General features: G+C 41.0%; 3 protein-coding genes across 4 annotated transcripts in view; all 3 read left to right on the top strand.

The window, feature by feature from the left end:
* The window catches only part of LOC140322728 (ceramide-1-phosphate transfer protein-like), a 7433-nt gene extending 5903 nt beyond the window's left edge, over positions 1-1530 (top strand). For both annotated transcript variants that reach the window (XM_072399302.1, XM_072399303.1), the window contains exon 4: positions 255-1530. In XM_072399302.1, the coding sequence (XP_072255403.1) occupies positions 255-780 (526 nt within the window). In that variant the 3' untranslated portion in view covers positions 781-1530. The remainder of the gene's footprint in view (positions 1-254) is intronic.
* Positions 1531-2523: 993 nt separating this feature from the next.
* LOC140322729 (dnaJ homolog subfamily C member 18-like) lies at positions 2524-12777 on the top strand. The gene is made up of 2 exons (XM_072399304.1): positions 2524-3806; positions 9268-12777. The coding sequence occupies exons 1-2, from the start codon at positions 3294-3296 to the stop codon at positions 10261-10263; spliced, it is 1509 nt and encodes a 502-aa protein (XP_072255405.1). The 5' UTR covers positions 2524-3293; the 3' UTR covers positions 10264-12777.
* Positions 12778-14027: 1250 nt separating this feature from the next.
* PSMB6 (proteasome 20S subunit beta 6) overlaps positions 14028-14290 on the top strand; it is a 3418-nt gene continuing 3155 nt past the window's right edge. Inside the window, exon 1 of the mRNA XM_072399305.1 lies at positions 14028-14180. Coding sequence (XP_072255406.1) covers positions 14085-14180 — 96 coding nt within the window. The 5' untranslated portion in view covers positions 14028-14084. The remainder of the gene's footprint in view (positions 14181-14290) is intronic.

Consider the following 14290-nt stretch of genomic DNA (forward strand, 5'->3'; position numbering starts at 1 on the left):
CTCCTCCTGCAGGGTGACACAGACAGAAGGGAGCTATGAGTCTGTCCTCCTCCTGCAGGGTGACACAGACAGAAGGGAGCTATGAGTCTGTCCTCTTCCTGCAGGGTGACAAAGACAGAAGGGAGCTATGAGTCTGTCCTCTTCCTGCAGGGTGACACAGACAGAAGAAGGGTATGGGTCTGTGCTCCTGCAGGACCACACATACAAATTGGGATTATGAGTCTTGACACTGAATTTTTTCATGTCTGTCTTAGGTTCATGGACTCAATGGGATCTGTATTTGGCTTTATTTCTCATGAAACAATGACTAAAATCAACATTCTCCAAGGATATCTAGATGGTGAAAATGGGAAGAGTTACAAAACAATCAAGTCCATGATAAATTACGAGCTGGAGAACCAGGTGGTGAACTTTAAATACCTGCCTTCCAAACAGGTTCCCTCAGGCTGCCGGACACTCCTGCGCATGCATCGAGCCCTTAAATGGTTGGAAGTCTTTCTTTACAAAGTGGGCACCAGTCCTGGTCATGACAAGACTTCAGAAATGTGTGCTGAGGCCTATCACAAGACCCTGTCTCATTACCACAGTTGGTTTATCAGGCAGGTAGCTGAAGTGGCATTTTTGGCCATGCCTCCTGTGGAGGATATGTACAAAATAGTATGTGTTAAGGACCACGAGGAGGCAAAAGTTGTACTCTTGACCACTGTAGATTCCATAGTTAAAGTGTACAACATTACACAAGAGCTCTATACAATCAATAATATGCTGGACCTACCATGAAAGCCAACTCTGAAGGACATATATTTGGCTAGAAATGTTTTCCTTACCTAATAAATGTCCATCTATGATATATTGAAATTGTGTAAAATTCAGGAGCATGGAAGCAAACTAGTGTTATTGAAAACTGCATAAGATGAAGGCCATGATCTGCTGGCCAAATGCAGACAGGATGGGTTGATGCCAACAGTGGATGTTAATGTCAATAAATCTATTGTGTTTAAAGTTACACTTGAAGAGAAACCTAGATCCCAAGCCAAGGCTGTGTATAGGGTATGGACTTTTCCCAGGGTTAATGTGGACTTAAACATTTGGGTTTGCTCTATAATAGGGGACATTTAGACATATCAACTGTGCCTATTTTAGGTTCCCTGAAGAATTTGCTAGTCTCCAAATTGTCTAGGATAAGTAGTCCGAGGCAACAGTGTCTTATATGATCTTACACTGCAGATATACAGAGATGAGGCTGTAAACACAAGAGTACAAAGGCACACTACCATACCAAAATATGCACTGAAATTTTTTATGAGAAATTCAAGACTAGAGATACATTTTTTAAGGTATGGCTTAGGCAGTACCCTAAACTACCTTACATATCATATAACTGACAGCTGACTGTTGTAAACAACCCTAGCAGTGTTAAATGGTTTGCCGTGACCCCTGAACATGTCACATATGTTTAACCTTGTGTAAATGTAAACAATGTTATAAACAGTCATATGAAATAAATAATAAAAATTATAATAATTCACATACCGAATGCTCTCATTTCTGGTATTATTCACATGACATCAATAGTGTTCTTTATGTCACAAGCTCCTAACGTGCTTAGACTCTGTGGTGTAAGGTGTAAAAAGGTTCTTATAGGCATCAAGAAAACGTCCAATTTTGATTTGAAAAACACGGAAAGATATGGCATATATGATTGTCAAAAAAAAAACAAACTACGGTAATTTTCTGATCTTTTGAGACAATGGTAATAAGCAGGCATCTCTAGCAAGGTTTTAAAGTTTAGTGAACTGAGAGTTTCAGAACTGAAAACAAAACATTTTACAGTTAGGCGTGCTAAGGGGGCAGGCCAAGTGCACACATTAGCTCAAATACATTAGCTCAATAGCTCAAACACATATCAAAACACTGACCCAGGCATATTGTTCTTTATTTCAGAAAAGCTCCCACTCTAATGTCCCCTACAGTCACACACTATTATAGTACATTTATATTGCTCTGACATATACAGTAGTGCTGTACACAGAGAACACTGAGCCAGTGACATCAGTTTCTGTACCAAAGAAGCGTACACTCCAATACCCCTCACAGACACACGAAGTCACACACTAATATTATACATGTATTTTGCTCTGATATATACCACAGTCCTGTACAAAGAACTCTCAGCCATTCCATGCATTGAGTTGATAATTTACCATATTGAACTTTCTTTTTTAACAGCTACCTGTAGTTTATTAAAGCCAAATTTTCTTGCATCAATCCATTTTTAAAAATTACAATATTTCTTAAAGCAGCAGATAAAAAAAATGAACATCATTAAGATAGCACTCTGCCTTTCAATGGATACAATGAACATATTTTAATGTAATGTTTCCCTTGACATGAAAATAGATATGTTAGCTGCACTGTAGATAGTGGTCTGGATGCTGGGGGCATCAGTTTAGCTGCTGCTCGAAGACTACATTTCCCAGCATACCCCAGGGCAGGAAGGAAGCGCCATGGGTTTAGCATCAGCTGCTGCTGTCTGTAGTGCCTGTGTCGTCTTTAAGCCAGCTGCATCCCGCAGCCTTGGCTTTTTATAGGGCTGGTGGGGGAAGGGAAGGTGGAGGATTGCCAGCGATATATGATGCCTGGTTTTAGAGCTGTGGCTAATTAATCTATAAAGGGAGACTATGGGGATTACAAATACACCGCTGTGCAGGTGGCTACGGGAATGAAAACACTTTGGCATCATCCAGAGCTTGCCACCTGCCTGCCTAATTGAAATCTTTGGGATCCACCATTCCTCGTAATACAGAATCGTGAAAGCTGCTTCCTCATCTTTTCCTTCTCCGGTAACAAAAAATCCTTGTGTGAAAATCTGGGGGCTGGTGCTTCGAGCAAGCAACCGAAATTGTAATATTGTAGACCGGCACTGCAGTCATTTATATTCACCAGCAATTGTTTGTACTCTGCATCTGAGCTTTGAACTGAGAACACTTTTTTTTATGTGATTGTAACACCTCGATCCTAAATTAGGTTTCACCAAATACGACGTGCCGCTTGGCTCATTTGCAAGAACCGCTTAAAAAATTTGCATAGCGTGCAACACAAAAGGTTATGCTACTACGCAATCCCAGTGGATGATTTTAAATGGACTTTAGCTCCTTGTGCAGAAGGAAGGAACATTTACGGATGATTGTAAGCCCCATGGGGCCAAAGAGGTAGATTTTTGAAAATTTTGACAAATTTTTGTCTCTTGTTAGTACTTTATTATATGCAAGTTTAAGATTGGTCAGGCCAAGATGGATCGGCAACGCTCTGAAATGCTAATAAAGATTGCTCGTGTGCGCCTGCAGTGTGGAAGGATAGAAGATGCGCTGAATTACCTCTACCAAGCTCAGAGCCTCTACCCGACTCGTACGGCAGCAGGACTCATACAAGCTATTCGTGGTGGTTGGTTTGAAGCAGAGCGGGCCTTTTATGAGCCGCCTCATAGCCATTATAATGGCGGCTGGGAACACGCCAATCATTATGCCGGTTGTGGTAGCTGTGGCAGGCCTCCATTCCACCAGCATTATGAAGAAGATGACGAAGAAGAGGAGGAGGAGGAGGAAGATGAGGATGATGATGAGGAGGAAGATGAAGAGCAGGAAGAGAAGGTTACCCAAGGGTTTGCTGACACAGACAACTACTACAGCGTGCTCGGAGTCAGAAAAGACGTCAGCCAAGAAGTTCTGAGGAAGGCCTATCGGAAGTTGGCGTTACGGTACCACCCAGACAAAAACAACTCTCCAGGGGCCACAGAGGCCTTTAAGGTGAATGGAGGGGGAGGTGCTGAAAGGGATTTGTGGGTACCTAGTGTGTTGTCTTTATTTTTGTTTATTTAGGTCATTATGATGTTAGCAATCAGAAATGACTTCTATGCAAATAATATAATAGTGACAGTCACAATTCTGCTTCTCCATTCTTAAGGGAAGGTTCTGACCTGCTTTGGGATCGAGTAATCCCACACAGCTCCCAGCGGCTGGCACCTTAAAGTACCAGTGTCTGCACGTTTCACAACTGGCCAATACGAGAAAAGCTCACTGCCATCCAAATTAATTAAAGTAAATACACCACAACCTTACTGCAAGTGTGAGCATAGCATTAAAGTTATTCTACAGCTTTACTTATCAAAAGTATATTTTTAAGCCAGTTTACTTGACATTGCTAATATTGTCTGCAGCTTTAAATTTGCAGTAAGAGATCACCTTAGTTTTGACAGTTTCTTACCTGCCAACATCATTCTTCAACTCACACATTGGATTGCTATATTAGAGAAGTTTAGCCTGTTCTCCTCGCAAAGTGAATTATCATTGTGCAAAGGAATTAACACTTAGGTTAGTGAATGTGGTGGAAAAATGTGCAAGGAAAAAAAAACATGACTGGATGCTTAAAGTCAGCAGAGCTTTATTCTATTTACTAGGCAAATTTTCCCTTGATAATTCACACTGCTAGGTGAACAACCAAAATAAAATAAAATTAGTAAAAATTATTAAATCAAGTTTGTGAATTGACTAAAATTCTATAGCAGTAAAAAGTAACCAATCCCTGTGCCTAAGGCAATTTTCAGAATCTTCACATGTCTGAATGAATGTATACCTGACATGTCACAATTTACAGCAACAGTATTAATACTAATATTATTACTATTAAACAGGATTTATATAGCGCCAACATATTTCACAGTGCTGTCCATTAATAGGGGTTGAAAATGAGAGACGAATACAGACAGTGACACAGGAGGAGAGGACCCTTCCTCAAAGAGCTTACAATCTAGGATGTTTTAGCACGGGGGAACCCTTTAAATAATAGATCTTCAAGGAACCCCTGCCCTGCTATGATTACTATAGCACAGTTCACTGTACACTAGCAACCTCTGGAGGGACTTTAGTTGAAAGACTGAGATGATATCATTAGGCTTCTGCAAGTAGAAGAAAGAATCTCCTTATTCTGTTCTCATGTGATCAGTCTGCAACACTATCCAATTGTAAAAGTCACAAAGAGAGAGGCTGCAGTAGGGGCTGACGTGTGTTAGTCAGAACTTACTGTGTTGTATTGTCTTTAAGACAGTATCTTGACATATGAAGTAGATGGTGATCCTGGTTGATCCATCCTCTCAGAGAAAAGCCAATGAAGGCATTGCCAGGGGTTATATTGTGTGTAGGATTATAAATACACTTTAGGCTGCACACACAGGCTACCATGTAAGTGTATACCATTCTTTAGGTCCACCATCTTGGATGGATTGCTTCAAAGGCAACATATCTTCAAGTATTTTGATGTATTCAAATTGATCCATGATTGCCTGTATGCAACAAATAGGCTCAACACCATAGTATAAGAAACATCCCCCTTTATGGATTCTTGGGCCATCATGCTTTACTGCCTTCATTGGTATTAGAACCATTTCCTAATCATACATTCACTGTCTTCATAGTATACTGTTGCTTAAATTCAGTGTTTGGGGGTTGTCTACCAAACTGCCTGCGGCCCCTAATCTCAGAACAAGAACAATCTTGCTTTCATCAGTCCACAAAATGTTGTGCCATTTCTCTTTAGGCTAGTGAATGTGCTCTTTTGCAAACTGTAACCTCTTCAGCACGTCGTTTTTTTCAACATTTGGGGGTTCTTCGTGCCAATAGCTTGGCTTCATATAGGCGTCTTCTGATTGTAACACACCGGTAATTTTGGATCTTCTTTCATCTTCCTCGAACTGATTATTGGCCGAGTCATTTTGGCTGTTCTTGTCTCCATTTGAATGTCAGTTTTCCGTTTTTTTTATCAATGTCTTTCAGGTTTTTGTTGCCATTTTAAAGCATTTGAGGTTAGCCGAGTAGTCTTCTTTGTATGTTTTCTCCTCTCCAATCAACTTTTTAATCAAAGTAACTTGTTTTGAACAATATCCATAACAACCTATTTTATTCAGATTTTCAGAGAGAAATGCACTGCAACCAGCATGTACAACATTTTCTGCCTTATTATTGCACAGTATTAATTTAGCACTGACATATTATGCAGCACTTTACAATGTCCATAGTCATGTCATTAACTGTCCCTCAAAGGGGCTCACAATCTAAAGTCCAACCATACATCTAATGTCTTTATTTACAGCCCAAAGTCAATTTTTGGGGGAAGCCAACTAACCTACCTGCATGTTTTTGCAATGTGGGAGGAAACAGGAGTATCCAGAGGGAGAACCTGCAAAATCCATGCAGATAGTGTCCTGGCTGGGATTCAAACCTGGGACCCAGCGCTGCAAAGGCCAGAGTGCTTACCTCTGAGCCACCATGCCTTCCTTCCTTAACCCCCCCAGCGGTAATCCTGAGTGTAACACGGGGTGGATTTACCATGCAAAAAGCATCACACTCGGGGTCACTTAAAACATAAAAAAAAATAAAACACTTACCTTGTTCCGTTGTTGTCCCTCAGCATCCTGCTGGTCCCTGGAGCTCCTCCCGACACACCTTTTTTTTTTTTCAATCTTCTACCGGCGTGTGCACAGATGATCTCCGGGGTTTCCAGGTGACATTAGTGAATGCGTCGGTGCGGGCGGGAGGAGCGGCGGGAAATTCAAATAATTTTGTATTGGATTTAATACAAAAAAGCTGTATTGAGTCCAATACAAAGAAATCTTTATATAATAGTTATATAATTATATTATATATTTATTATACATGCTACTGTACAGTTATATTACATGTTTAAATTATTTATTTTAACAGATTTTTGTGTTTTTTATTTAAATAAAAATAATAATTGTTTTAAATTTTTTGGAGATGTTTCGGTGAGGAATTATAAGAATTGTAAGAATTATAGGCCTACAATGTAAAATGAATTTTTGCATGGAAACATGAACAGAATTGGAACGCTAGGGGGTTAAATAAGGGTCATAAATGACACCTGTTTTTTTCACAGAATTAATGACCTTACTAATTGAAATCCACACTGCTACTTTTTTGAACAGTCTATGATTCCCCTTTTCTATCATTTCTGTAAAGGAATAACACAAATTTGATCAATTTTTCTTCATGTGTTGATTTGGAATAAAATAAGCAGTGTTGCCAATGCATTTGCGAGCATGAAAATGAAAGCTATTATAAGGATTTTAAGCTTTGTTGACATTTTTTCTTAATAACAAGGCTGTTATTCTTTTTAACCGATTCACATTCTGTAAATTGTTCTGTTAATAATATTATTCTGTACCTTCAATCTAGAGGGAAAAGTGTTCACCTGACAATGGGAAAAGTCCAACAGCAACATAGACAGGAATAAAAGAACGTTTCCAGTAGAGTTTAGGGCAATCTGGAATCCCTTGTCAGATTTGTATTGCTGTCTTTGATCAGTATTGCTGTCTCTGATGTTTATTTGATTAGATACTGGCCAAAGGCTTATCCGAATATCTTTTTGCAACACAAAATGTGGACAAAGATGCCTGTTTAATGTTCTTTAGGTTTCACAACCTTTGAGTAAGCAACCTCCTTTGGTGTCCTTCTTAAAAATGTCTTTCTATCAAGGTCTTTCTCTGATTTTGGGGCAGTGGCTCAAAAGGATCATAGGTGTCAATTTTTTTTAGGCTCTTCTGTCTGACTCTTCTCTTATTTTGATTTGTTTTGGCCCAAAGGTACCAAAACCAAGCACTAGGAACGATGTCACCCAATAAAGTAACTCATGGTGCCCCTTCTCCTCCTTTACCAGACCATAAAGAACTGACAGAAAAACAAATTCAGAATTACATAAAAACAATGTGCATTTTTGCATTGAACTTTAATGTCACATGAGATACATTAGAAAATTAGGTTTGCATAATCATTAACTAACCATATAATGTATACGTTGTAGACTAATGCATATGAAGGTTCTATATGAAAAAAAAATTTCACAGTTTGCACAATTCCCTCATGTTTAAATGGTTTTCTCCAACATTCCAAAAACATAATTGTAGTTGATTTGGCTGTCTTCTGATACTGGCCATACACTATAAACATTTTAATAAATGAGATCAGTGTTTCCCAACTGGGGTTCTGAGGATTTCTAGAGTTCCTTCAAAGTTTGCTAGGTGTTCCTTGAGCAATTTGTACCTCTCTGGTCTGTTTAACTGACACAAGTTTTTCTTGGCTGTAAGGGAGACATTCTGCCCACTGACCCACCAATGTACTGTGAGATGTTGATTTAGTAATTATAAAATGAGTTCCATAAGACCTAAAAAATATTCAAAGGTTCCCCCATAGTAAAATGGTCAAGAATACTGTTAGGAGAGCTCCTGTTACTTCCTGTCCTGGAGATTCAACAGGAAATGTAAACACATATTCCTAAGGCAAGAATTGCTGTCTTTAGGAACTGTTGTCCACATTTGAGGATTTTCCTTCACCCCCTGTATCCATGGCTAATCTAAAATGTAGAATTTACACTTGATTTCCGTATCAGAGATAAAGGTTGCCTAGGTCACCAACAGAGGGGTGAATCTGGCTTGGACACAGATCACAATAAAAGCAGGCCAGGGAGTCCAACCTTTACATGCTGTGATATAGGGGGGATCAGCTTATTGCAAGAAACTGTCGTGCTTCAGAAAAAGTCCATTTATTTAGGCAAAGGTAGAAATTAAGTAGATTCCATTCAGCATAACGAAACACAACAAAAATGTCTTCAGCTTTAAGTCCCACAGGCAAGTAAATAAAGTCCTGCTGCCCAAGCGACTACTCCAGGATTGAGCCTGGTACTCCCAGGTAACACATGTTGCAGTTTCACAGTCTGTAGACCCACAACATGGGCTGCCCAGTCCTTCTCCCACCAGTGTTACAGCCTGGGACATCCAACATGATAGTGGTCCCATTGACCCAGACTTTGGGAGACCTAAATGGCTCTCCCAGCCCACAGGCTGCACACAGCCTTACCACCAGGCCCCAGGCTACTGCTTCCCCCTGACACAAAGGCAGGTCCCTTTTTAATAATGGCCAGGTGCACCAGAGCCACCTCCAATCTTTGGTACAAAAAAAGGGAGGAGTGCCTGGCCCACCCATACCTTCCAGGACACTCTGGGACTGGATCCCAAATAAAAAAACTGCAATTCTGCAGCACAACAAATTCACCCAGGCCCTTTAATCACTTTTTCAGGGGAAATTGGGATAGATTATGCCAAATATTTCATCCTGCCACGATGCACCTATTTAAATATACTGTACTAGTAGTAGAGTCGTAAAGGTTTCTATTTTAACTATCTCTTTTCATGTGTTTTAGGTGATTGGGAAAGCATTTGCTGTTCTGAGTGATCCAGCCAAAAGGAAAGTTTATGATGAGTCACAAAGCCGGACACAAACAGTCACAGAAGCAGACATGTCTACCAATGATGTCTTTGATATGTTCTTCAGGGGTCACTACTCAGCCCGAGCAGCCTACAGCTTTAAAGGTCATCCAAGAGAACAAAGGCATACAAGCAGAGAGGAAGATGGAAGGTGGCAGAGATGGGCAACTGGAGAGGACAAACAAGACTTACCAAGATGGCAGAGAGAGGAGATGAGGCATAACACGGAAAAAGAATGGAAAAATAGAGAAGAGGTGTTTAATGAAGGAAGAAGACAATGGCAATGGGAGAGAGATCAAAGACAAGATGGAGGACAGCCACGATGGCAAAAGGAAGTCAAGCGAGAACCAGGTAGGCCAAAAACTCAACAAGAGAGGAGGCAAGAAGCTGGAAGGACCAGCCCAAAGTGGTGGGAAAAGAAAGGCCAAGAAAACCGAAAATCAAGGTGGCGTGAAGAAATGGAGAAACAAAATCTTAGACGCCCCAGGAGACCCGAGGAGGAAGAAGAAGGTGGTCGGCCCAAAAACGCATACTCCGCCTTTATCCAGGTTCTGCCAGTTCTTATTCTTGTGGTGGTTTCTGTGGTGGCTCAGTTAACAACCACATCACAGCCATACAGTCTTCATCCTAGACCATCTTCTGGTTTGACCATCTCCAGGGAGACCAGCAGCCGCGGAGTCCCATATTATGTTGGGCAAAATTTTCACACACGTTATCGAGGTCCGGCTTTAGCAGAGCTGGAGAGGGCTATAGAGAAGGAGTATGCAGAACAAGTCCAGGCTGGATGTTGGAGAGAGAAACAACAGAGGTCTGATCTCGCCAATCTGGCTCGGCTCTATGGGGATCAGAGACTAAGGGAAAAGGCTGACACTTTCAAGATGGAGAACTGTCGGAAGTTGTCAGACCTCATAGGTATACGAAGAGGTGGTTGAAGTGGAAAAGTAAACTTCAAACAAGTCCATCTACTTCATTTTCATGAGATCTTAGAATTATGAACAATGACAACACTTAGAGATAACTGTACTTAACCTTTATACTACTCATTAATTTTACAAGCACTGCAGCCTCAACTCTAATAGGATATCTACAAATTGCCTGCCTAAAGGCCCATACTCACAGGCTTTTTATACCAGCCCTAAGGATGTATGACTATCCCTGAGCATCCCCAGAAGTGTATTAACACTCCAGGCAAACACAATTCTTGGTAATTAAGTCTTCTTCCGGTAACAAATCCCAGGATTTCCACAATCCCAAATCCATCCATCTAAAACGGTTAAAGTAAACCTGACCTGGCCCACAATGTTTTTAAAGTAATAAAAACATTGGTGTAGGATGTTTAGAGCTTCTAACTGTCTGTTGATTATCAAACTGACCCTTGTGTTCCCATGAAGTCCTCTTGGATCTTAATTCTAGACTACACATGTAACCTTGATTTTTTTGCAAGCCAAGAAAAGTCTCCACCTTGCTGTCCCTGATTCTAAGTTCCCCTCCTGTAATTCAGCTGTCAAATACCCAGGGGTTCTGGAATTTGAAGCTGAAGTATAACCAGAAAGGTGGTGCGCTTGTTGTCAACATGTGTGGGAATCAAGGCCTCATGTATGGCCTTAGCCTAGGCTCCATACATGTCATAAGAGGCATGTATGGTCTTAGTCTGGGATCCAAGGGGGCTTCTCAGGTACACATTAACTGATAATCACAGGATAGGCCACTAGATGCATCACAAGGCGATTGCTCTTTAATACTGTTGTCAAATTGAATGCCCAGCCGAAACATTTTTGGATAGAGTGCAAAAGGTCAGAAATCCTGGTTTCTGGGACTTCATGGGGTTCCAACTGAAAGGCCAAAGAATGCCTTGGCAATAGATGCTGCAAGCAGAAAAACACACATGCAATAAGACATCTGCAAACCATAAAAATCTACAAGAACTGGTCCATAAGAGGCTAAACCTGGACATTCAATGCAGTAAGTGATTGTTGGTATGTATGTTGAGGACAAAATATAAAAAAATAACAAGGTACCATTTTCGTAATGTAATGCTGATAGGGGGAGGGAAACCAAACATGATGGTACAATGAAGGCACAAAAAAACTTTATTTTTAGTAAATTGGGTGAAAGCTACAACTTTGTGAGCTTCTCTGAACCAGGATTATAGTTATACCCAAAATGGGTTCTAATTCTTTCCCACTCTATGAAGAAATAAACAGAACATTTGGCTGGATGTGTAATGTTGTAGGATGTGGAAGAAGTATGTTGTAGGCTAGGACTACTTCACATTCACATACATACCTCACCATTGTCCAAATAAATTGTTCACTACCCCTCAATCCTGTGTTGATTTCCAAGGGATTGTTTAGAAGAAATAACAGCACATATATCAACTGCATTATATAGATAGACTGCCAAGACCATTAAAATTAAACTCAAGGCCGATATGAAAGACAGAAAATAATACAGCTCTGTATGAATACACTACCTAATATAAACCTTTTGCAATCCACAAACTAAAACCAGGAGAGGGAGAAGCTGCACTCTGTGCTGCACTGCAAGAAACATGGGGAGGAGAATGCAAAAGGACAGATTTATTAATTAGTCTGCTACTGAGCATTGACAAGCTGGGGTGGGGTGAGAATCTGTGTTACTGGACACAATTGGATCTCCTACCTTGCAAGAGCTGTGAAAATCCCAGGATTGAATGAACAAAAATACAAATCTTTCTGCTGGCCTCCTGTATGTAGCTTCATGCCTGGAGTTCGGCTTTATGGCAACAGATAACCAGAACAATCTATAACTTAGATGTGCAATGTATCCCTTGGAAGTTTCTAAATGTTTTTGCTGGTTTTTGAAAATTGCTTTTTGCAAAGAGGATCGATTATGGCATTTTCTATTGGCTGAATGTGCTGGAAACGGTTGGCCCACCCAAAGGAGAGAAGTCACTGTTGGTTTGGAGTATTGGGTGTTCTATCTCCCCCATTGCCATACCTCCTGCTGATAAGAAAACAGAATTCCTTCACTGAGGGTCAATTAGGTAAGCAGACAGAGAGACCTGAAACATAGGAATCCATTGGGTGGTCCAACTCTTCAGCATCTTCAACACACCTTTAATCTAAGTGATCAAAATCCTGTGAGTACAGGCCCGGTTCTTCTTTTATTTTGGATTTGTATAATAGTCTTAGACCCAAGAGCGGGACACATGAAACATATAATATTAGTGAGATTATATACTGTGAACTAGAAGCTACTGAACAAAAGGAAGTGCCAAAACCTCTTCCAGGTACTGTCTCCAACACAAACCTTGAACAAAGATGATGTACCAAGCCTGTTCAGCAGGTTGCACCACTGATACATGAAGGATATATTTTATGTATGTGTTCACTTATTTATTTGTATGCAGCACCTTACTCAAAACTACACCATCTGGGAATAAAAATGACAGTAAATGATAGAAATGTGGACTGTGATTATAATTTAAAGTTAAATTCTAGCTATATTTAAAACCTCAATTTGTAGAAATCTGCCATTCACAGTGTAGAAGCTATGAGTCTGTCCTCCTCCTGCAGGGTGACACAGACAGAAGGGAGCTATGAGTCTGTACTCCTCCTGCAGGGTGACAGACAGAAGGGTGCTATGAGTCTGTCCTCCAGCAGGGGGCAGGAAATGTCCCTGACTACTACCAGGTATTCCTGGTGCTCTCTACTGTATACCATAACAACTGGCAATGTAATCCGTTGTTTGGGAATACAGCGGGAAGCATTTTCATTCTCAACCACCAGATATTCACAGACCTGGGTACAGAGATGGTGGGGACCTCATAATGGGCACATTAGGTGCACAAACCTGGGAACTCCATGCTGGACCCAGCAGATGTACAGACCCAGGAATTTGGCAGGGCCACAGTTGTCCATTACATATTTTGCTTCCTCCTTGGCAATGCTGAGCAATGGCGGTCCCCTACCAATACCCTTCTTATAATGGAGGTGCACTGTGCAATATAAACAAGTTTTAATGCTATAATATTTGTTGCCATTAAAAAATTACAATTGAGACCAATATTATTAATAGGAAAGACAAACCATGTGACCTTTGCCAAGGTAATATGTGACATGATCACTCAAGAAAACCTCCTGACAGGAATGAAATACATTTTACTCAATATAATAATCACTTGTTAAAGCAAAGTGTTTATGTAATCACTGTATACATATATTTGCTGACAGGGCTACTTACAGACAAGTCTACTTTCTTACTGCACCCATTTTTGTATGAGACAACCATCTTCATACACCCAAGCAGCTCTGAATAAATGCTGCCTCATGAAGAGATGCCCGCCACCTTGGTACTCCTCTAAACTTCTGAGGTAATCTTCGCGCCCACGAATTGTACGTTCGTCTTACGTCACACACGTAGACGCCATCTTTGTACACCCTCACGATTCACAGTGCGTTCTATAGCTCTATCTCCATCTTGCTACACCTCGCCAGTGATTCAGCTTATCAAGAGTCCGCCATCTTTCTACCCCTCCGCTCTATTTCATTTTGTCAAGTGTCCGCGATTTTATTACACCTCCACTATATACAAGTTCGTCAAGCGTCCGTCATCTTGCTACAACTCTTTAATGGTTTTCGCGTCGGGAAGCCGCCATCTTGTTACACCCCTTCAGTGATTCAGCTTGTCAGGTGGCCGCCATCTTGCTGCTCCAGCGCTCTGGAGTTATTCGTCACCTAGGCTCCTCCCGCCGCAGTCAGACACAAGAATCATGGCGGCTATGAAGATGATGTTTCCTGGGTCTTTGGCTCTTACCGGCGGGCAGCCGGCTGAAATGGACTGGATGAACCGGGAGCTTACCACCGGGGTGAGTCTGGCTGGACGTGCTGTGACAGGCGTGTGAGGGAAGCTACGCGGCAGCGGGAAAAGCCTAAAAGCTAGGCCTCGGATGGATTGAGCTGTCCTGAGTGAAAAATA

The sequence above is a fragment of the Pyxicephalus adspersus genome, chromosome 2 (genome assembly GCF_032062135.1).
Source record: "Pyxicephalus adspersus chromosome 2, UCB_Pads_2.0, whole genome shotgun sequence".
NCBI classification, from domain to species: domain Eukaryota; kingdom Metazoa; phylum Chordata; class Amphibia; order Anura; family Pyxicephalidae; genus Pyxicephalus; species Pyxicephalus adspersus.